At 48.9% G+C, this 24,476-nt stretch overlaps 1 protein-coding gene across 5 annotated transcripts in view; it reads right to left on the bottom strand.

The window, feature by feature from the left end:
* The window catches only part of LOC116941191 (attractin-like protein 1), a 41,845-nt gene that overhangs the window by 6,559 nt on the left and 10,810 nt on the right, over window positions 1–24,476 (bottom strand). The window contains exons 9-25 of one of the 5 annotated variants that reach the window (XM_032951946.2): window positions 23,393–23,576; window positions 21,875–22,029; window positions 21,104–21,188; window positions 19,461–19,678; window positions 18,156–18,271; window positions 17,251–17,389; window positions 15,392–15,573; window positions 14,355–14,565; window positions 12,888–13,079; window positions 11,507–11,725; window positions 8,489–8,626; window positions 7,386–7,479; window positions 6,923–6,975; window positions 4,843–4,937; window positions 3,950–4,025; window positions 2,618–2,766; window positions 1,853–1,914 (exon numbers count right to left, since the gene is read on the bottom strand). In XM_032951946.2, coding sequence (XP_032807837.1) covers window positions 1,853–1,914; window positions 2,618–2,766; window positions 3,950–4,025; window positions 4,843–4,937; window positions 6,923–6,975; window positions 7,386–7,479; window positions 8,489–8,626; window positions 11,507–11,725; window positions 12,888–13,079; window positions 14,355–14,565; window positions 15,392–15,573; window positions 17,251–17,389; window positions 18,156–18,271; window positions 19,461–19,678; window positions 21,104–21,188; window positions 21,875–22,029; window positions 23,393–23,576 — 2,368 coding nt within the window. The other 4 variants (XR_004402654.2, XM_032951947.2, XM_032951948.2 and 1 more) reach the window with 4 other exon arrangements.

Genomic DNA, 24,476 nt, shown 5'->3' with positions numbered 1-24,476 from the left:
AAAGGGGGCTTGAGAGACACGTGACACTGACCCCAGATCCTTCGGGAAAGATCCCGAGGGGGGCGTGGCCGGAGACGCGGCAAAGCCACGCCCAGCAGGATAAGAGGGCGTGGCCAGAGAGCAATCGCGGCTGTATTGTGGAATCAACTCGACAGCCCTCGCTCTTCGGTCTTCCGGCGTCGGTCCGGTCTTCGGTTGTCGTCATGTTGCTGGCCTGACCCGGTTATCTAGTTACTCCGTTAAAGTGGATAAAGTGTGCGTTATGTAGTGACCCTGTTGGGGTCTAGTTAGCTACGTTCTAGCCTGTTCGGGTCGTTAAATAAACAGTGTATGCCTCCATAGATCACACTACAATAATAATAAGATGGAGTTGATTTGTCGGATGTGGAGTCGGGAGGGTATTCCAGACGGCATGGGCTGCGCGTGAGAAAGCTCGTCCACCGATGGTGTTAAGTTTCATTTTTGGGGTGGAAAGCAGAACCCGGAAAAGCTGAACTTAGGAACCCCGGGGAGGGGAGCACCACAAGCGCACTCCGGAACTAGAATCAGAATACTCCGTGCGGTTTCATTGTGCGCACAGGTGGGGTTAAGGTCAAGTTTGTTTTGTTTTTTTTACCAAGTGAGAACTCAAAAGAGACCACAGGAGTCTCACTTGCAGGTGACCTGGATCACCAAAATGACAATGTGAACATTTTACAAAACAAAGCACAGCAGTGAAGTAAGGCAATCAAAACAAAAACAATGTCAGCCCCAGTGGAATAACAGCATGAACATACTGGGACCAAGAGCAGCTAACAGCGGTTACAAAATAAACACGTGGCTATATGTGGCCAACAATCATCAATATCCTTAAGTACATATGTTGCCATTTCCGCACCTCACATCGTCAACCGTGCTCATTTGAGGTGCGGGGGAAGGACAACAAACTAAACACAAAGTAGTTCTCAATAAATGAGTTTTCAATCGAGATTATTTGAAAGTGCATAGCTTCCAGTGGCTTCCTAGAATTTAAAGCGCACGATGCAGTGACCGTCCTTGTTCGATGGGTCACCAAAAGCAGCTGCGAGGATGACTGGAGTTCACGTGACGATGGTTGATGCTCCTTGTGTGCAATGAGTGCGACCTTACAATGTAATTCATTCGGTAACCGGAATCCAATGCAGCTCGGCGAGCACTGGATGGGCATGGATCTTGCAGTACCCGTCACGACACGTGCCAAATAATTTTGTACACGCTGCAGCTTGCTAATGTTTTACCAAATGTCCCAGAGAATGGTGAGTTGCAATATCTGAGCCTTGTCAATACCCATGCTACATGCCACCGTGTTGGCAATGCCACGAATTAAAGCAGTAGTGGCCAATAACGGCATTGACAACGCATGCCTATTCACTCTATCCATGTTTATGCTTACGATGGTCGTACATTTTTGTAGTTTCTCATTAGAAACACCAGCTGGATGCCTCCTCGCAAAGTTCTGACAAAGTTCAAACGATTCTCTCGTGCGGCCAGAATAACCTAGCCGCCAGAGTGTGTGATTTACAATCACGAAGCGCACACTCTGTCTCAGCCAAGGCAACACAATGTCTTTCCCGAGCCACCGTCTGGTGCCGTCCACTTTCCAGAGGGTTGGTGGCCACGTGGCGCCTCACTCTGCCCTCCCACTTTGCAACGTCGGCCCCAAACTGGCAGGTTCCACTCGTCTGTGAAACGTAGCGCTTTCGTTTGGGCCTCGTGCTTTGATAACGGAGCGGGCACCAATTGTGATTTATATTATTACGACTGCAGGCGCTGGCGTGGCCTTGGCTGCGTGCGAGGATGCGATGCTGGGTCGCGTCTTCGTCTGGCACCATACCTGAAGAAAGTGACGAAGAACTGAACCAGATCCATGAAGTTACTCCGCTGGGAGAAGGAAATCTGAGAGAATGGAAGTGTGCTGAATTAATCAATGAAATAACATTAGTTTGTCAATCACATGTACAGTATGTATGAATGTTGAACTTCTTTCGAACTGTACGTAGCCAACTGTGCTAATCAGAGGTGCAGGGGATGGACAACGAACTGAACACAAAAAGCAGTTCTAAAAAAAAGTAGCTTTCAATCTAGATGATTTAAAGTGCATAGCTCCAGTGGCTTCCTAATATCAGAAGGAAGAGCATTCCAGATAGCCGCAAAAGCGTATTTGAAAGCGCGCGATGTAGTGACCATCTTTGTTCGATGGCTAGCCAAGAGCCGCTGGGAGGATGACCGGAGTTAGCGTGATGGTTTATGCTCCTTGACTAGATCAGCGAGATTTTGTGGTTCATTTGTGGCAAGCACTTTGCGTGGAATGAGTGTGAGCAAAACACCCCGAGTAAAACACCTTACAATGAATTCGTTGGGCAACTGGAAGCCAATGCAGCTTGGCGAGCGCTGGAGGGGCACGGTCGGATCTCGCAGTACCCCATCACGGCACGTGCCGAAAATAGTTATCCAAAAGTCCGACCACTCTTTTGTCTCCCAACAATTTTGAGGATTATTTTTGACAGACAGCTGTCATATTCATTTATTTGCGCCTCAACCTAAGATAACGGTGTTAAAAACCGATGTTTTTCACTGCGGGCACAAACGCGCGTGGCACCTGGATGGAGATGGGGGCTGTGAAGTTGCTGACGTAGACGTAGAAGGTGATGTTGGGGTTATCCTCGAAGTCGTACTGCTCGTCCGAGAAACTGTCCTCGTACTCCTTGATGTTGAAGAGAGAGACCACCACCACCTCCTCTCCGCTCTCTGTCGGACAACAACGTTCACGAACACGCACGCACGCGCACGAGTTTCCATGTGGGTAGCGCAGGTTCTTGAACGTCGAAATCGGTTTACAAACGCGGCGGTGATGAGATATTAACTGCCTCGCCTGGTAGGAAGGTCGCGGATTCGATCCCGACACTGATGCCTGTATATTTGGAGTTTGCGTGTCTCTCTCCCACTAGTCACGTGGACCTTTCTCCACGTCCTCCGGTTTTCCCCTCCACATTTAGAAACGTGCCTTTAGAGTATTTGGCTGCAATCCATGTTTACACAATGAGCACCTTTGTTGTTGAGCCATCATTTTTTTGTCCAAGTTGCTTCTGAAAAAAAACTCTATAACTACCAGGCCTTACCTGGCAAAATAAAAAAAGAGTTTTCAAGAAATAGTTTTAAATAAAGCAGTACCCCAATTTACGTCTCCCCCTTTTACGCCGTTTCGCAAATACGTCGTCACTTTATTAACACCGCTACCCGATTTGCGTTGCCTCAACCCACACAGGATCATCGTCCGTCCTTATCTCGTTATCCGTCGCCACTCGGCCTTCGTCTCCACCACCTACCCTGTAAATCCCTTTGATTTAGGTCGTTTCAATATTCATCGGCACATCTTTCACGTAAACCAGGGTGTTACCGTAGACACACAACTATAATATATAACAACACTCAGTGGGAAACGCGTAACAAGGGAGAGCGTGCGTGATGCAGAACCCTCAAAGGGTAGAACAAAAAGAATTGTAAAGGTTCAGCCCTGCAATTGCTCTGCTCACACAACTGCTATAGAGCAAATTTTCCTAGGCATTGGGGCTTCTCTTCCACATTGACCAGACGTATTTGAATGGATCCATTAAAAGGCGAGGCCTACCAATATTTTACCCCTCCACACACGTGACCTGCCAATTGATTGACTTGCTGAATCCATTTAGACTGCTGGGTGGATGGAGGCGATGGTGTTGGGGGAGGGGCGGTATGACGAGGTCGCGAACAATCTGCATGATTTGCGAACAGACACGGGGGTACGTACTTTGTAAACAAAAACTATTCTTTGAAACCTCTGAGGAAGACGGCATTACGTGGGGTTCATTCTACTCGCCGCTGCTCACCCCTCCTGTAGAGTAATCCCTTCTGAGGTTCACACAAACGTACGAACAGGGCACGGCGACCTTACCGGAGGAACGCGAGGACCACGTGATGTTGAGGTTGAAGCTCTTCGATGCATTGATAAACATGTCCATGTCTCGGTTCTGCCCAGCAATGAGATGAGATCATAACCATAGCACAGTGTTTCCTTCATACCCAAAAATCCACGTATGCTTAGACATTAACAAATACTCTCAAACGCGTCTACATGAAATTTTATCATTATTTAAAGTTTGCTACAATCTTATTCGCAGGGCTTAAGTTCAAGTCGGGTATGTCCGAGTCAGAAACCCATAATATATTTGTATGCCCAGTGGCACAAAGACAAAGATCCCCCGTATAGCCTTCACAGACTGTTGGGGCAAGTGCTGTTCGCGAGCACCTACGAAAGCCGGCACGGCACTCGAGTGAGTGGGTGGTCAGCACCACGCCCAGCCGCCTTTGTTTCCCCAGCGACAATGTTTACACATCGCACCAGATACGCATTTGAGGCCGAGTCGACCTAGGGGTGGCCCAGGACCGGTTCAGATAATCGTCACCGGTGTTGGTGGCCATGAGCGGGAATCGAGCTCGCGTCGCCGGGTTCGAAGTGCGGCGTAGCGCTTACCGCCGCGCCACCGCTCCCCACCCGGTGGGACACCGACATCCACCCACACGTCTCACGACTCCCCTTGCCGCCCGTCTCATTGCCACCTCCAGTCTTGCTCACGACCAGCAACATATTCCGTGGGAATTTAAGCCCAGTTTTTCGGGTAATCTTTACACGTCTAAAACATTGTTTGAGGAAACCCATTTTAGCAAAATGTTCCTTGAAAGAAATCCCAGAGTTTCAGTAAAGCCATGGAGTTTAAAAGCATTATTACAAACGGCAATGCGTATTGTGTGGCGAGCTCTCTCGCGGCAGCAGAGCTGTGGACGCACCTCATCGGGGTTAGCCTTGAAGTTGATAGCGGTGTAATGGCTGTCTTCCTCCAGAGAGAGGCTGAATGTGAACTGATAGTCGACCATTAGATTGTCTGTAACATGGGGCACAGACACGCAGGTGTAACGCACAGTGCATGCACGTGTGCTTGCAGGCAGACCGCCGTACGTTAACGAAGAGAGTTTATGAAGCGCCGAAGCATGCGAAGGCCTGAACCACACAGAAAACCACCGATGATCTCAACGTCCATTAATGACGGTCTACATTTACAGGGCAGAACGGATTAATTCATGCCACGCGCCCAGATGACATTTTACCTTTTCCCGTTCCGATGACGAACACGTCATCGGTTTTTGTTCCGATCCGTTCTACAAAACCGGAAGAAAAACTCACTTTATCGGTGCCGAGGCTCCCATAAGGCCATGCGGGACAGCCTATGGCACAGTTTGGCACCGGCTATAGTAGTGCGGTCGTGTCGCTACGGTTCTCTGCGGCGTGTATAGTGTCTTTCAAAACAACGACGCTACGCCTTTCTAAATAAAATGAACGCTAATAACCGCTTGCGCGTTCCGAGATTCAGCGGTGAACGGGAACAACCCTGCAACTTGCAGAAATCTCGGAACGGGAAAGGGTTATTAAGGAGCCTCACGTGGTAAATGGTGCCTCCTTGATGTCTCCTTGCACGAAATACTGTTCACGTTTAAATAAGTTTATTCATAACACAAACGTAAAGCCAGAATGTACATGTATACTATATCAACGGCATTCGCTCACTAAGCCCAATGTCACCAACATCACCTCTAACTGTGTCGTTGGCCGACTGGTTTTGCATCACGTAAATTTTTCTTAGGTTTGTTGAATTCTCATCTCTCATCTTCTTGTTGTATTTACCTCCGTGCAGTTTAACGCTCTCTATGTGTTGCATTGATGTCACCCTATGTGCTATTTGTGTTTTACACCTGATGAAGATCGCTTGTGTTATGGTCGAAACGTCGTGATTGATTTATTTTATTTTAATATAATTTTATGGTATTTCTACATACGTGACTTTACCGAAAAAAACAATGAGTAATTTATGCAGTCACGAAAGCTTTAATTATTTATTATCACCTCACCTCACTATTGCTTCCTCCCTTCAGTGATATCCTGCAACTGTTGTGCATTAAACAGCCATCTCTTATTTTTTCCCTGGGCTCCAATTTAAATACAGAACTTATATCCGTTTATTCTCCCGTTACAACAAAGGGCAAAACTAACTTGAGGCTGTCCATTCACTCACCCCACAGGTCACGTGACACCATTTAAGTAAAAAAATATTTTTTGGGGCTCAGCTGTAGCGCATTAGCTGGCGAGCCGCCCTGGTTAATACTGCGGGTGAATTACCCATACAAATGTAGTCCCGTCTGCTTCACCTACGATTAGTGCGGTTTGGCTATGTACGGTGCAAAAGAAGTTCCACATGCATGTATTCACAGTGGACGTTCAAGGTCCCCTGTCGTCATAAAAAAAATCAGGCCATCGTGTGCTGGCGTCATAGTCCAAATTGGCCAAATGACGCTGCAGATCACTTAAATGGGATTACACATCGTAGCAGGATCGCTCCGTATTGGCAGACGATACCCGTCTGTGAAATGTAACGCCTTCGTAAATAGCCCTGCGCCATTATGAGAACGGTGCGAATAGTAAATGCACTAAAATTGTATCGTGAGCTAATATAATGATTGTTTAAGAGTTCACAAATTTACAGTGCCCTATTTTTGTTTTCCATGTCCTTGTAAGTATTCTCATAGCTGTCAACCCACATGGTTTACCTGTATTCTTGTACAGGGAAATTGGGTTTTCAAGTCCATACAGCGTACAGCTATTTCAATATGGGCAAAAACATTATTTGTCTATTTGTTTGTGTTTCTCCCTTGTGATGAGACTTTGTAGGATGAACGTTGAGATGTATAAGGGCACGGGGTGATGAATAAGGTCTGAATTGGTCTGTAATAAGGCAGGGCACTGATAATGGGTTGACAGGGATGTAATCTACACACATCACTGGGTTTGACAGCAGGTCACGGAGCAAGTACTCACAGTAGCAGGTTCCCTTCAGGGAATTGCCCAGGTAGCGGTTCTCGGTCTCACACCTGAGTACACCAAACAACAAGTCGCCATCACTCTGAGGTGCTTTTAAATTTGAACAACTCTTAGATGTTGATAGTGCGACGATGCACGTGGTGAGACTATCCAAGCGCCAGAGGAGAAAAGGGGACATCGTGTGGTAGTTGTTGGGCAGTCGGTTGAGAATGCACACTGTTGGAGAGGGATGTTTGTTCGAAGAGAATAAGATTATTACATGAAAGCTATATATGATAAACACATTAAAGGCGTTTGCAGGCAATGATCGACACTTGGGTGAAGCTGAGCAGGTGTGTGGCAAGCCAGTGAATAAATGGTAGAGGCACAATGTGGTCTTTTTCAGGTGATTAAACAAACCACGAATTTGAGTTAATTTGTGCGTGAAGGTGCATGAGTGCGATTGTGTGAATAGACGTACACTTCACACTGGTCTCCACGGATGCCTTTGGTAGTACAAAAGCACTTCCCCGTCAGTGGGTTGCAGTTGGTCGCATGCCCGTTGCAAAAACACTCTGCAAGAGCAATATCGGCATCGTCAGCATCGCCATCGTCATGACCACAATATTCCACGCCATTCACTCCACAAGCGTGGAGTACATAGAATCAGAAGAAAAACTAAAATAAAATAACTTTATCGGTACCGAGGCTTCCAGAAGGCCATGCGTGAGGGTGTATGGCACAGTTTGGTGTTAGCTATCGTAGAGTGTGGTTGTGTCGCTACGGTTCTCTGCGATGAGCACAGTGTCTTTAAAAACAGCGGCGCTACTAGGCCTCTCTAAATAAAATGAACGCTAATAACCGCTTGCGCGTTCAGAGATTCAACGATGAACGAGACCCTCCCTGCAACTTGCAAACGTCTCGAAACGGGAAAGGGTCAATTAATTATCATTATCCTTGTCTGTAGCAGTAGTACTAACATGCCAATAATCACAGTCGCCCATCTATTTTGTGTGCATGCAATCGGTGGATAACTGCCACACGCATGAACCCCAGTGATCGTACAGCAGCCGTACTCTGTGCCAACGCAAAACGAACATGACCCGAGGGTGGAGTGTGTACCGTGAGGGGCAGCTCTCATCACGTATTCGTGGAGTCACCCTGCTCTCCACACTTACCAGTAAACTAAACAATTATTTTATTTTATTCTACCAGGCAAGGCCCACTGAGCACATGCCACGGTGACGAGATGTTAACGACCTCGCCTGGTATGCAGGAGGTCGTGGGTTCGATCTCGACCCTGATGCCTGCTGTATATTTGGAGTTTGCACGTCTCTCTCCCCGTGGTCACGTGGATTTTTTTTGCTCCGGGTAACTCCGGTTTTTCCCTCCACATTTAGGATCAACATGCATTCGGAGTATTTGGCGGCTATAAATGTCCACGTGATGCGCCACTTTTGTTGAACAGATATCGATTGTCATCGCCAGGACGCTTCTGAAAAAGAGCTACATAGCTCAGTGGGCCTTACACCTGGTAACATAAAGCATCGTTCAGTTTGGTGCGTGCGTGCGTGCGTTTCTCACCCTGACATTTACCCCCGTTGGTGGCGTCTCCGTAGTAGCCGACGATGCAGGTCTCGCAGTGCTTGCCCGTCGTCAGCTCCTGGCAGCTCTCACACAGGCTCCCGTTGACACAGTCGCTGTGTCCATTGCACTGGCAGGCTGCACACGAAGACAAAGACCACCCCCCCCCCCCCCTTCATGTAGCCTCAACAGACTGTTGGGGCAAGTTCTGTTAGCGAGTAGCACCGATGAAGGTCGGCACCGTGGCACACGAGGGGCTGGGTGGTTGGCACCACACCCGACCGCTGTGAGCGGGAATCGAATTTGGTTTTTGTTCGCGCAGTGCACGAACGGCTGCACTTTCCGCTCCCCCAGGCTGCACACACACACACACGTATGTATGGTGAACTTCTTTTACACACAACCGTGTTAATCAGACACGCGGCACACACGCGTATGGCATCTGCACAAATGGAAAATTAAAAACTCTCCAGGAGAGTGCGAATGTGGTCATCCTGAACAGAACGTACAACGCATAATGACGCAATGCCCGATCCACAATTACGAAGGAGACATCACCACAGCGATGATGCACAAACTCCGCTGCTCCTGACGCGGTTGTCTGGCTTGCCCACCTGAGTGTTAAATTGTAGTCGTTGCTCTGTTCTTCAGGAACTGCATAGAATTAAGACTCAGTTCCTTGCCGTGACGCACAAAGTATTCCCGCTGAACCACGCTGATGCTCAATCTATTTAGTGTTTATGTTTTTAACGCAACCTAAGATGCATTCTATACATGTGTAGGGGTGCTATGGGGAATAAACACATGACACGGGAAGGTGTGGTTCACCCACACCTTGGTGGCTACAACAACGTCCGCTAAGGCTCCAGTGGGTATAAAGTGCGGGGAGCCAGGGAGCTCGGGGCAGAGTGTGGGGCCCGAGGCTGAAGCAACCAGTGAAGAAAGAAGGCCAGCTAGGTGAGACCCTGGAACTCCTGTGACCGCTGCCCTTTTCAGGGCCGGCACAGCAAGCCAGTGGTGCGGCCCCAGAGCCCCAGAGTCAGAGTCCTTCTAAGGGCCGGTCTGGTCGGCGGGGTGCCGAGATCTGTGCCTAACCAGGGCCGGATCTGATAGCCTCCCTTAGAGCCCTACCAGGAGGAACTGGGAGCCTAGAGCTTAGGCCAGAGAGCCTGGGGTGTGTTCCTGAGTTATACGGGTGGAGGGGCCGCTACCCCTTCTAGTGTAACCCTTGTTAAGGTTTAAATAAATAGTGCTGCTTCTATTCTGCCGTCTCCGTGTCCTGGAACCCACTACACATGCGACGTTGTACAACAAAACTTTGCCAACCGCTGGTTTTCCCATTGCAGATGTTTGGCCATTCGCGGCAAATCTAGTGAGGTAGTTTGCCGCTCCGCGCCCCTGAAGCTCGGACATTCGCGGCTGACCGCGAGATTCCCGTACACATCGTAAACAAGGACCGTATAACTATATTCCTGGTTCTTTCGGTAAAGTCACGTAGAAAGGGAAAACAATAAAATAATTAAGTATATATAAACAATTAAATTCTCACGACGTTTCGACTGCAACACCAAGCAATCGTCATCAGGTGTGTGAAAAGCGCCACTTTTTTTTCAAATTTTCTTGCTGTGGTTTTCACACACCTGATGACGATTGCTTGGCGTTGCAGTCGAAACGTCGTGAGAATTTTATTGTTTCATACGTATTTAATTATTTCGTCGCTTCCCTTCTACTTGGTGACTTTACCGCGTGAACCAAGAATATGAATCGCTGCAGTCACGAAAGCTTTAAATCTAAATTTAATGACCGTACTCTTAACTGCGCTGCTCGCGATGATGCTGGCACACGAGAATACGCACGCAACATTGTCTCCCACGAAGCCCATCGCGATTCACGTGTGCTTCCAGCATCCAGTGAGGCAGTGAGGTTCAGCCACACCATTTCTATTATCGTAGTGTATGTGCAATGTAGCTGAATCAAAACCTGTGCACGCATACCTGTACTAATGTATTGTATGTATGTTGAACTTATTTTGCGCCGTACGTAGCCAACTGTGCTAGCCGTGTGTACGTGTACAGATTTTGGTGTCTCTGCTTACATTACTCAACGCCAAAGTCCCGCTATTGGGCAGCCTGTCAGAACAGGCTCTCTAAGCTAATGGTTCTCAACTTTTTTTTGGCTATGTGTTACCCCAACTTTTTCCCATGTTGAATGTTGTTTCAACCGAATTACCCCTCCTTACCTGACCCAACGTGGTTCTGAGAAATACATGTGTCGCCCGTGTATGAATAATGAACGTCAATATTTGAGCGAATTGCCCATTTTGTGAGGTTATCCTAACTAGCTGGTAACTGCAAGAGAATAAAAAAATGCACCGGACGCTCTGCACGCGTGAGGAAATTTGTTCGCACTCGCCGGTTACTCTTGGAAACCGCTTTGTTTACTATCAATGAGTTTAGAAGGGCCTTTTACATCGTTCGAGGCCACCATATGGATTTAAATGTTATCGTAGTTATTTTACATTGGCAGATTCGTACGTGATTATTCACCAATGACTCTCATGCACGATATAATCTCACACATGTATAAATCACCTCACGGTTAAAGACTCACACTGCCCTGAGGCAAAGTGGTTCTTAAATCACCTCACGGTTAAAGACTCACACTGCCCTGAGGCAAAGTGGTTCTTAAATCACCTCACGGTTAAAGACTCGCACTGCCCTGAGGCAAAGTGGTTCTTAACCTTCACTGCAGCCTTGCACCCCTTGGGTTCTCAATCGTAAAAAAAAATGTAGAATGTTAATAAATAAATACGTAGGGTTCATGAAACAAAGTTATTACGTGCCCGTGCTTAATTTGTGTTTTCGATGATTTACCTTCTAAAAAAATCCGGCCACGTCTCGCACCCCCAGAGAGGGCAATCTCGCACCGCCAGGGGGTGCGTGATGCGCCCCTAGATTAAGAACCACACTGCTCTCACGGAAACCCTCCCTGCCGTGGGGAATGCAAGCGAAGACTCACGTGGGCACTGTATGAAGGCCCACTCGTGGCCGTGGTCGGCGCGGCACAGCGCCGGGTCCACGGCGGAGTCGGCGCCCGGGGCGCTGCCCAGGCGCAGCGGGCCTCGCGACGAGCCCTCCAGGCACAGGCCGCGGCCCGTGCGGCTCGCGTCGTTGCACCAGCCGCACCCCGGCTCGTCGAGGCAGCGGCTGCACGTGCGGTGGCCTGCGCAGCTCTCCGCTGCACAGACGCGCCGATCGGCGGTTTACGCGAGGGCACAGGGCTGAAGCGCTTTTTTTTTTGTGCAATCAACGAAAAAACGACAACGATCACCAACAAACACTATTTGCCGTTCAGTGGTAGTTTAAACTTTTAATATTTTTTTTTATTTTACCGGGTAAGGCCCGCTGAGCTATAACGCTCTTTTTCAGAAGCGACCTGGCTATCACAAATCATAGCTCAACGAAGTGGCTTATCACGTGGAAATTTAGAGCAGTAGCCAAATACTCTAAACGTAATGTTTCTGAATGTGGAGGTTTCCCTCCATATTTTAGGTGGACCCGGAGAAAAAGTCCACGCGACCACGGGGAGAGAGACATGCAAACTCCAAATATACAGGCGTCAGGGTCGGGATCGAAGCCACGACCTCTTGCATACCAGGCGAGGGAGTTAACATCTTGCCACCGCGCCACGGCACTTGTGCTGAGTTAGGTGCATATTGAGGTCATGTGTAGTAGCGGAGGCTCGCTCGGTCACGGGACAGATCCGGATATCATGTGTGAACCACTCAACTCTCATACGCAGAATTCCGAAGTTTATTTGCGGAGTGAAGCTCAATGAGCTACAGCGCTTTTATTTCCGAATGCGTTTCGGCCAGGAGGCAACAGCGGCAGCAAAATGTTGCACACCATGAGCGCCACTCCTCTGCCTCACTTTGAGCCCAGCAGCTGCCAGCTACCCAGGAGTACCTCAGTCTTCCTTCACTGTGGCCAACCTGGAAAACCGCTGGTACCAACAATCAGCAAGGTCTGACTCGGGCTGAGTGTTTAGATAATGGCTGTAAAAGTGTATATAATGCGTTCGCCTTAAATAGGGACAAAATGTGAACCATGTTAGATGACAGTTTGGGCAAAGGCTCTCCCATTGGAGCAGAGATGACCTCATAGTAAATATGATTTCTATGCTATGCCCATTATATATTTATTCATGAATGTGTTGCGTATTTATGCTTGTGCACCACCGCCAATGCAGTATCCCGAAAAGCTTTCTACATTTTGCAAGTGGCCTGTGGAAATTAATATTTCTCCTTTAAATGGCTGGCTGGCACAGAACACCCGCCCCTCCGCCAAGCCCCTCCCACACGCCCCCCCCCAACCCCCACCCCCCGGAGCCTGCAGCTCACGTGGGCACGTGTTGGCGGTGTTCCACTCCATGCACTGGCCGTAGGGGAAGGACGGCACGTAGGCGTGCGACTCGACGCAGCGCTTGGCGTTGCTGCACCACATGCACTCGGAGCCACTGCTGGTGCACTCCCCGCAGGTGCGACGCAGCGCGCACGGAGGGCGGCAGCGCAGCGACGAGAGAGTTGGATGCACTGCCGGGGGGGGGGGGGGGGGCGTGGAGTGGGGGAGGATTGGGCCGGGAGAAATGCACCGCGGATTTGTCCTTCGCCCGCCACCTCCGATTAGCACAGTTTGCTACGTACGGTGCGAAGGAACTTCAACGCACATAAATACACATTACAAATAACATTTGTAGCATGAATTAAAATAAATATATACAACTATATGTGTGTCTTTAAAAATTACTCACACTGACACGTTTTAACAAGTCACCTGCTTACACTTTATTCACCTGTTCTTGCACCAGTTGTAGGCACTCCTATAACTATCTGTATGGTCACTTAGGTTTAACTCCTCCCCTCGTATCTACTTTACACCTCACTTATCCTGCACTCGGCAGCTCTGCTCTCAGCGACTCCGCACACAGCGTAGTCGCACACAGCATCTCTGCACACAGCGTCTTCACACACAGCGACTCCGCATACAGCGTCTTCACACACAGCGACTCCGCATACAGCGTCTTTGCACACAGCGTCTTCACACACAGCGTCTCTGCACACAGCGTCTTCACACAGCGTCTCCACACACAGCGTCTTCACACACAGCGTCTCTGCACACAGCGTCTTCGCACACAGCGTCTCTGCACACAGCGTCTTCGCACACAGCGTCTCTGCACACAGCGACTTCGCACACAGCGTCTCTGCACACAGTGTCTTCGCACACAGCGTCTCTGCACACAGCGTCTTCACACACAGCGTCTCTGCACACAGCGTCTTCGCACACAGCGTCTCTGCACACAGCGTCTCTGCACAAAGCGTAGTCGCACACAGCGTCTCCGCACTCAGCAGCTTCACACACAGCAGCTCTATAACTCCACCGCTGCCCTCACCTACGCTCCCTCAGACCCGCTCACCCGTGAGGGTTGAGGTTCGATGACGGCTCGAGCGGCAGCAACGAGATGTCTTCACTCTTGTCCCCAGCAACAACTCCCCGCTCCGCTCACGCACACGCCCTGACATCCCCCTGCCAATTATCCGAGACCCCTCGTGCGTCTCTTTAAGCTCTCGCCAGGCTGGCGCCTGTTTGCCAATAAATAAACCCTTATCTCCCGTCTCCCTGGCAACACCTCCGGTTTTGACTTGCACTACCAGTCGACCCCGTTTGCACCTGCTTTGCCCCTTAACAACTGGCAGTTTGTCCGTGCAAACCTAACGTTTGCACCCGCGCACCCATTTGCCCTCAGTTGCCCTCGGCTAACTGTGCGCACCGCGTATTTCATTCCTCTACACATACATGCGGAACCGTACCAAGGGTCTTCTGGCACACAGCGCCAAACACCTTGCTAGTGCAGGGGTGGGCGCGGAGCCCAGCGATGGTCGATTGGTCCAAATAGGCACAGAATCCAGAGTCGCTCGGTTCCCTCGGGAGCCACTGCAGACTGGAGTTGGCAAAAGGTGACATGTCGTCCCAAGACCAGTAGGAGACGTTAATCTTCCGCAGCCCCACCCAAGGAGTCAGCTGTGGAAACACAACAAGAGGACCAGTGCGGAGCGGTAAGGTGGTGAGAGGAACATTCAAGGGTATCCGCATTGGTGTAAATACGGAGTGGGGGACACAATGAAGGGGAAATGGCATTCTAAATTAATTCATAGGCGATATTGCAGAGTTGAGTGCCAGCGAAAAATTGGCAACTTACTTATCAGTTCTCAGACAATTACGCTACTTGCATAGGGCGTGGTGAAGCCGGTGCTTCTCCAAGATCTGATGGCCAAGGCCAGGCGAGGCCCTACCACTTGCCATTCCACGCATAAGACGCATCACGAGACACAGTTGTTTTAGTTATAATTTTTATTTGTTTTATTGCTGCATTTTATTTGCTTTGCTTTTGTAAGTTTTGGTGACCCAAGGTCGCTCTTGCAATTGAGACGATGGCGATCTTTTGAATTCTCGCCTAGCTAAACAAAGTAAACGTATCCCCTCTACCTCTGACATTCAAAGTCAACTTCCTCCCAGCCCAGCTTCCCCTCACTCCCAACGGTCGAACCGAACCTCCTTTGCTCCCGCGTGCCCGCCAGCATTGGTTGAGCCTCGCCCTCTAACTCTAAACACTCTAAACACATGTTTCTAAATGTGGAGCGAAAAACCGGAGGACCCGGAGAAAAATCCACGCGACCACGGTGAGAACACGCAAACTCCAAAAAAGCATTACGAAAAGAGGGTCAAGTCGTTTTTGCACGAAAATTCTCAAGACGCACGGAAAAATGTGCACAACGTCAACGCAGGAACTTTCGCCTCACGGGAAGCTTGCCACCTCTAGCCGTAGGACGCTGCCCGCGGGTAATACCTGCGGATGGTCCCGGCGTAGGGACGCGAGCAGGAAGTCGACGTGACGCTGCGAGGTGAGCGACGCGAGCGCCGCGTGCTCGTTGTAGCACTGCAGCTTGGCGTTGTCGTTGCTCACCGCCTCGGGCAGCACGCGGAGGCACTGGCCGCCCACGCGCATCCAGCGCTCGCCACACAGGTGCGCTGCGGCACGCGCGCACATTAACGTGCAGGGAACAAGACGGAGAGATATCCACCCCCACTCCCCACTGCTTACGACGAATATGATGGTCATCATGAAGGAGAAAGAAGAACTGGATTGGATATTTAAACTAAACTATTAAACTGTTTTTAAGTTACCAGGCAAGGCCCACTGAGATACGTAGCCCAACGAAGTGGCTTATTACGTGGACATCTATAGCAGCCAAATTCTCTAGACAGATGTTGATTCTAAACGCGTAGGAAAAAAACGGAGGACCCGAAGAAAAATCCACACAACCACGGGAGATAGACACTGCAAACTACCCACAACCTCCTGTATACCAGACGAGGTACTTAACATCTCACCACCATGGCACATTCTACGAGGATTGGGAGGTCGTGGGAGATGAAGTGAGGGGGCGTTTGTGGAAACGGAGAGGAGGCCAGAGAACAGGATGGAGAAGATGACAGCCAAGGACCTGCTTTTGACACAGAACACCAAGAGAACAAGTTAAGCTTAGCAGGCTGTTGGTGCTGTTAGCGAGCACCTATGGGGGCAACATTGTTTTGTAGAATCCGAATTGAGTAATTTGCGGCGTATTATTTTCGGCGCTGGCATGTTTAGGACAATGCCAGTGACATTGTGTGTTGTCTTAGCTATGGGGAAGAAGCAGGAGAAACCAGAGTAAGCCCGTGAAAGAACAGAAGGAGAGAGAGAATGTAGAAGCTTCACACATAAAGGTGCCCGAGGCAGGAATCGAACCCAGGAACTTGTTGCTGTGAGGCACAAGTGTTACTGTGCCACTATGCTGCCCATCCAGGAGCTGGGCGAGACCCCACCAAAATTAGTATTTATTTAAATAATTATATTTATCGGAGAAAATACTTTGGGAGTTTTCTTAGTGATGAGTGGAATCCATTAGAGTCCTCCCTGCAGTGTGAGTGGAGTCCGTTAGAGTCCTCCCTGCAGTGTGAGTGATTAGTGTAGTCCATTAGAGTCCTCCCTGCAGTGTGAGTGATTAGTGGAGTCCGTTAGAGTCCTCCCTGCAGTGTGAGTGGAGTCCGTTAGAGTCCTCCCTGCAGTGTGAGTGGAGTCCGTTAGAGTCCTCCCTGCAGTGTGAGTGGAGTCCGTTAGAGTCCTCCCTGCAGTGTGAGTGGAGTCCGTTAGAGTCCTCCCTGCAGTGTGAGTGATTAGTGGAGTCTGTTACAGTCCTCCCTGGAGTGTGAGTGGAGTCCGTTAGAGTCCTCCCTGCAGTGTGAGTGGAGTCCGTTAGAGTCCTCCCTGCAGTGTGAGTGATGAGTGGAGTCCGTTAGAGTCCTCTCTGCAGTGTGAGTGGAGTCTGTTAAAGTCTTCCCTGCAGTGTGAGTGGAGTCCATTAGAGTCCTCCCTGCAGTGTGAGTGATTAGTGGAATCCGTTAGAGTCCTCCTTGCAGTGCGAGCGATGAGTGGAGTCCATCCTCCATTACAGTATATGTCATTCACAGGAATCCGTCGGTCTTCCTTCGTTATCATTCGTCGTTCAGTTGAGTTAAAAGCGTACGTCGTTCTGTGGACTGAGTGAGTCTCTTGCACCGTGTCCGGGACTTCTCTACACAATGACGAATCCTATTCGTCGGATTAATCACCCGAGTCTAGTAACGTGGATAAATATGAATGCACCGTCCCTGTCGCGCGAGTACCTGCAATGGTGGTGCACTCCTGTTCCTTGGCATCCCACTGGCAGTTGGACTCGAGCAGGCAGGTGGTGCAGCTCGTCAGCTTGTTGCACACTTCCTCCGTGCTGGGCACGCACTCTGTGAGGTTCATCACCGCTTCACCCTGGACGGGCACACGGGGTCAGGAGACACACGGCACAAAGGAATGAGAGGCATTTGAGTGGAATATTATTATTATTTTTTTCAAAGTTCATTACACGCCGAGTGCTTGCCACTAATCAAGCACACGATACCTCGCTGGCCTGGTCAAGGAGCGGAAACCATTGTCACGCGAACTCCCGTGGTCATCCCTCGCAGCAGCGGCGGCGGCTTTTGGCTGCTCGCCGTCGAACGAAGACGGTGGTCATCGCATTGCGCGGCGCTTTCAGATGCACTTCTGCGGCCGTCTGGAACGCTCTTCTTTACACTGGGAACTGTGCACTTTTAAATCATTTAGATCGAATACTTATTTCTTTAGAACTGCTTTTTGCGTTAAGTTTGTTGTCCTTCCCCCGCACCTCTGCTTAGCACAGTTTGCCACGTACCGTGCGAAAGAAGTTCATCATACATATATACAAAGTAGGGGGCAATGATTGCTATGCAGATTCCAATTAAGTTATTTTTCACTGGCAAAGTGATCGTGCCACCAGGGTGCAACGCAAAGGAGTCAGAATCAGAATATTTATTTATATTGGAGGAATCCGAAAGCTCTTTTTAACAGATGTCCAAGAGTATTAACGGTGATCATCAAATGCACATACTTGTTTCAATATCTTAACTACTACCTCCTGTATTTATCGATGCTTTCAATCGCCAATTATCGATTATTAAAAAAATCCAAGGAATCGCTGGAATTAAGAAGGGCGAGAGTGAACGTGGACAAGGACAACCTCTGTGCAGTTGCTGCTGTCCGAGATGCACTGGTCCTCGCACCACAAGCAGCCGTTGGTGTTGGAGGTGCAGCTTGCGCAGTCCGTGTATTTGTCGCACCGCTCGTCGTCCAGCGCTGGAGTAGAGGGGAGCGCAGCAAGTGGCACGAGGCCAAGGCAGGTCAATCGATTGCATAGTTGGACTACATAGTTCGTACAATCGATCACATAGTTCGTACAATCGGTTGATAGTTCGATCACGTAGTTCGTACAATCGGCTGATAGTTCCATCACGTAGTTCGTACAATCGGTTGATAGTTCGATCACGTAGTTCGTACAATCGGTTGATAGTTCGATCACGTAGTTCGTACAATCGGTTGATAGTTCGATCACGTAGTTCGTACAATCGGTTGATAGTTCGATCACGTAGTTTGTACAATCGGTTGCATTGTTCGATGACATAGTTCATACGATTGATTACATAGTTTGGTAATTGTGCAATTCAGTAAGGATCCACCAAAATGCACCAAACAGTTTACAGCCTCCATAGAACCACACGCTGATTTCGGAGATGATTCCCTCAGTTTCCCCCAGCACTGTTCACATTCTTCTATAAATTCAATTGATCCGTTCACAGTGCTTAATCTCAGCGAGAAGAGTCTGGTAACCTGTTCCGGCAAATTATTTTTGGCAGGCCACATCCACCTTGCTTTCGGCATGCCTTGTACACTCTGACGGCAGTGCCTTACGCCGATAATCCCGACTCCAACCAAGCCCCTAGCAGTCTTCCAGAAAAGTATCAAGTGAGAATTCAGCACCGCCTGTTCAACATTTTGAAAGACCAATGAAAAGAATAGGACCTGTAAAACACGTCTGAGACTTCCACCTGTCAGAGTCCCCAACGGGCAATGTCAATACTTAAACTTGCACGTTGAAAATGTACTCTGGGGACTCATATTAACTACCTCGCCTGGTATTCAGGAGGTCGTTGGTTCTATCCCGACCCCGACGCCTGTGTATTTAGAGTTGTCTCTCCCCCCGTGGTTGCGTGGATATTTCTCCGGGTCCTCCGGTTTTTCCATTCACATTTAGAACCAACATGCATTTAGAGTATGTGGCTGCTATACATTTCCGCATGATAAGCCACTTCGTTGAGCTATCATTGACGATAGCCAGGTCGCTTCTGAAAAAAAGAGATATTTCGCTCAGTGGGTCTTACCCGGTAAAATACAAAATACTTTAGTTTAGTTTAAAGTTTAGTTTATCCGTTTCAATATCCACACGGCCGAGAAGTGAAATGAAACTCGATATGCCGCTGCGTCGTACATGGCCGAGTGTGGTTGATGCGGTACAGCTGCTCGGGCGGTGCGCTTGCGTATCCCTCCTCCCAGGAGACGCAGCGCTCCTGCAGCCAGAGGCAGCGCACGCCGGGGTGAGTGGACAGGCACGCGTGTTGGCTGCGTCGCGCCCCACACCCAGGGGGACGGTACTCCAGCACATCGCCCAGCATCAGGCTGTTGAATCCACCAAAGATGTACATGGACCTGCCAGGGAAAACACGTGGGATAATAGAGCAGGGTACGTGGGGCTTTTACACGTGGGATAATACAGCGGGGTAGATGGAATTTTGGTGCACAGGACGTGAGAGGAATGGGCCATAATGGGCAAAGAATACATGGAGCATTGGGCACCAAAAGCAGAGGGCACATGGACACAGGGAAATGAGTCACCGTGGTAAAAACTGATCATAGGACATTGGGATCACAATGCATGTCGGAATGCAAAGAACTGGGGAACAGGACACAAGGCATAGATGGCCTGCGATGACCAACACATGTTTTTCACATCTGAAGAGGCACACACTTAAAATGCTCTTTGTGAACACCAATTGTGAATATATGTGAACACCAATTTAAGTGTAGGGACGTCGAAAGACGTTCCTTATGAATTGTATGAATGATGCAATCCTTCAGTGTCTAAACTCACCAGCGTTGATGCTCGAACTGACCACAGAGAATCTTCAGAATCAGCATGTTTATAAATAATGGAGGAATCCAATGAGCTATAAAACCCTTATTCACAGATGTACACCACAGAGCCAATCTTCAATTGGCTCAGCGGCAGCCCAGACTTACTTCGATTGGTTGAGTGCGGCCAATCAAGTCTAAGGAAAAGACCCGGCCAGTGGCTCTCTCCATTTGGCCGGCGATTCAAATTTGAGGTGGGCCGGTGAGATTCAAACTCAACGGACTGTGGAGAGTACGAGAGGAGGGAGGCCCAGGGAAATATGAGGAGGAGGAGGTGGCGACAGGTATTCGAGGTTCTCTGGCACTTCACACTTCGCATCTTCACGCTTCCTCTCCCTATGCGGTGTTTCTGTCTCTCCGAGGTGGAATCAATTACCCACTGCCTGCGTCTGCACTGCGTCTTCTCTCCGCAAGTCACAGTCAATATATTGGTGGTGATGCGGTGGATCGCCAATAGGCATCAGGGCTGCTTATAATTCTCGGGTGCCGTTCGTGAATGTTTTTCACCTATTGTTCCATATCCTCGTGGCAGATTGATGAGTTCTATGTTTAACAAGTCATGGATAGAACGTTCCTATTGCAGTCAAGTATGACTGACATGAACTAAACTATTTTTATTTTACCAGGTAAGGCCCACGGAGCTACATAGCTCTTTTTCAGCAGCGACCTGACCACAAATGATAGCTCAACGAAGTGGCTTATCACGTGAACATTTATAGCAGCAAAATACTCGAAAGTCGTGTTTATAAATGTGGAGGGAAAAACCAGAGAAACCCCGAGAAAAATCCAGGGGAGAACATGCAAACTCCAAAAGGTTGGGATCAAACCCATGACCTCCCATATACCAAGCGAGGCAATTAACATCTCGCAATCGTGGCACCCTTATGCACATCACGATATTCCGCGTGCGACATGGCGCTGTGTACCGATGCTGCAGTTTACCCGTTGCTCACGACGGCAGAATGGCCGAAGCGGTTGACATCACGATGCAGGTTGGGCTTGGGAAGCACGGTCCACTCGTCAGAAGCTTCACCGAGCGCCACATGCACCGCCACCGCCGTCACCGCCAAGGTAAGCAGCCACAGAAGAAGTGCAACATCAGCGTTATTGAAGAATGTTGAAGAGTTTCTGTTGCTGTTTGTGCTTGTGCACCACTGCCAACATCAGTCATCAGTTCAACTAGGAAACAGCAGCAAGAACAATCTTCATGAGCAACAATTAGGGTCACCTTCTCTGGAGATGTTAACTAACTCGCCCCATGTACAAGGAGGTCGTGGGTTCGATCCCAACCCTGACGTCTGTATAAGTGGAGTCTGTATATTCTCTCTGTGGTCGTATGGATTTTTTCTCCAGGTCCTCCAGTTTTTCCCTCCACATTTGGAAATATGCCTTTAAGAGTATTTGGCTGCTATAAATGTCCACATGATAAGCCTCTTCGTTGAACTATCATGTGTGATAGCCAAGTCAGTGGGGCCTTATCTTGTAAAATATCAAAAGTTAAGTACAAACAAATCTGTGATGTCTCATGGGAAGAGGAATCTCTCACGACCAGCGGAAGAAGAGAGAACTCCACGTGAATGCATTGACCAAAACCGACAAGGTAGCGAGGCCTTTCGTCCTTCAGTGGACCGACAAATGACCGTGAATTCCTGTTGCTACGACCGGTTGCCATAACGTGAGAGCAGGTTGCAGGTGCCGCCACTAATCCATCACCAATGTCGTAGGCCAGGAAGTCGGCGGAGAAGCAGCGCGCGCCGTTACTCATGGACGTGTCGTTGTGAGCGTTGCCTCCGAACAGCAGCACGGTGCCTCCAATCACCACGGACGAGTGGAGAAAGCGGAAGAAGCCACTGTCCTTGAGTACCGTCCTGCGGTCGTAAAAAAGAGGACATCTTAGCAGCACGCTGGTCAGTGCGGGTTCGTGAAGGGGGCCACAGAACTGTTTCTCATCTCACCTTAACGTAATGTATAAGCTAAACTATTTTTTTTATTTGACCAGGTAAGCCCCACTGAGCTATAGAGCTGTTTTTCAGAAGCGACCTGGCTATCACAAATGAAAGCTCAACGAAGTGGCTTATGATCAGGTGGCAATGTATATAGCCAAATACTATAAATGCATGTTTATAAATGTGGAGGGGAAAACCAGAGGACTCGGAGAAAAATCCACGCGACAACAGGAACAGCATGCAAACTCTAAATATACAGCAGGCGTCAAGGTCGGGATCAAACCACGACTTCCTGCATACCAGGCAAGGGAGTTAACATCTAGCCTTGACCAAGGCATTTTACAGAGAATTAACAATGGTACGTATGAATGTAATGGTGAAGATGAGGTGAATAAAATAGATAAGAGACAGTAATGGGCGAACCTGTGGTGCGTCAATTAAATAAAAACAAAATGGACGTTAGCGAATGATGATGAATGGATTGGATGGTTGGGGAATGAGTGGAAGCCATGGAGAGAGATTATAGAGGGGGAGCAGGAACGGTGTTGGTTATAAGGGGGAGATTGAGGGGTCGCGGGGTGAGCGAGGGAAAAAAATAGTTTTGAGGAAAGGAAGCTAGTGAGCAAAACAAGTGGTTCAGATATCGATCACAACTGATGTTAGCCATGGTCAGGAATCAAGCGCAGGTATCAGGAGTTCAGAGTGCAGTGTGTTCATCGCTGTATCACTGCGCCTCCCTGTTATGTACGATGTATGATTAATGTGCCTTAAATATTTTTCTTATTATGTTTAATCAATTTGCATTTGGATACTGTGAATCCCAAGAGAGAATTGTATAACTGACTGGAAGTTCCACATTCATTATTCTAAACTCAACTCCGACAATGAGAAGTAAATGCTGGCTATGTTGGTCTTTAAAAAAAATCATCATCATATTCACTTCATGCATTGGTGGATAAAGATACAGCAAAATGCTGAAGGGAAGTTCATGCCACTCCATTGCAATACTGTGTCTCAGAGACTTTTACTCAAGGTTTTATTTTGTTATTAAATATGGTAAAAACAAATAACTAAAAGACTGTCTTAAACCGCAGGGTACAATTGAGAATGGAGATGTTTATTCTGTTTAGTTTTTGTACTGCATTGACTCATATGTATGTTGAACTTCTCTCGCACCGTACGTAGCCAACCGTGCTAATCGGAGGTGCGGGATATGTGTGCCCTCCCAAAGTGCACGTCCACATCCCATACCCTCCCACCGATGCCGTTGCCTCTGCCCACACACCAGGTGCGCGTGTCGACGTTGTACTTGTAGAGGTCGTCGACCAGGCCGTATTTGTTGGGACTGAACGCCTTGTAGCCCCCGTGGATGTAGATGGCGTGCGTGCTGGGGTCAAAGGCACTGCTGTGCCCGTACATGCCCTGCACCCGTGCGCCACTGCACTCCAGAATACGCCAGCTACCGCTATCTGAGAACACAAGGGGCAAGTGCACGTTTACTGAAGGAGGGCGCGCGTACGAATGCACGTGCACGCAGACAGGCAAATGACGCTGCCATGGTCTCATGGTTAGTGCGCTGGACTTGCAATCCAGAGGTGGCCGGTACGATCTCCTGGCACGGCCATTGAAACAGTGGTGCAAGTTCCCTAGCCCTTTCCATTCACCGCTGAATCTCGGAACGCGCAGGCGGCCCGGCGTTCACTTTATTTAGAGAGGCGTAGCGCCGTTGTTTTTTAAAGGCACTGCACTCGCCGCAGAGAAGTGTAGCGACACGACCGCGCTCTACGATAGCTGGCGCCAAAGTGTACCACACGCTCTTCCCGCATGGCCTTGTGGGAGCCTCGGTACCAAAAAAGTTATTTTATTTTAGTTTTTCATCATCGGAACGGAGTCTGAAGAAAAGCTGATGACGTACTGTGCGCAGGACAGCCGGAGTATATAGACGACACCCATGAATGGAAAAGCTGTGCCCAAAACGTGACAGGATTTTTTTACACTGCTTTTAATTCGTTTTTTTTATAAACGCTAGTTATTGTCTCTCCTGTTTGCACGAAGTTCTGGCGCACGTTTCATGTAAAATACTACTTTTGCTCTTGTTAGTTTGCACATTCCCTCCCTGCATTGTCCTGTAACTACCGCCACTACTGACAGTCTGAGCCTTACCAGCTGAAATAATAAAACCCGAGACACCTATTCATCCCACAAAAATTGGTGCAAGTATGTGTTCATCGTTTGAGTGTAGTGGCATTTTTCCGCAAACAGGAAAAGCTTTACTCGTGAATTAGAACTCCTGGTTACTAGTACAGCGGCTGCGACAGTCAAGCAAACAACGCTTTCATCGCGTGAGTGCCCATGGGCGCCATCAAACG

The sequence above is a fragment of the Petromyzon marinus genome, chromosome 11 (genome assembly GCF_048934315.1).
Source record: "Petromyzon marinus isolate PM22_M1 ecotype Great Lakes invasive population chromosome 11, UKy_Petmar_22M1.pri1.0, whole genome shotgun sequence".
Classification (NCBI taxonomy): Eukaryota; Metazoa; Chordata; class Hyperoartia; order Petromyzontiformes; family Petromyzontidae; genus Petromyzon; species Petromyzon marinus.
Note: the sequence above shows the minus strand (reverse complement) of the source record. Positions and strands in the feature narration are given on the sequence as shown.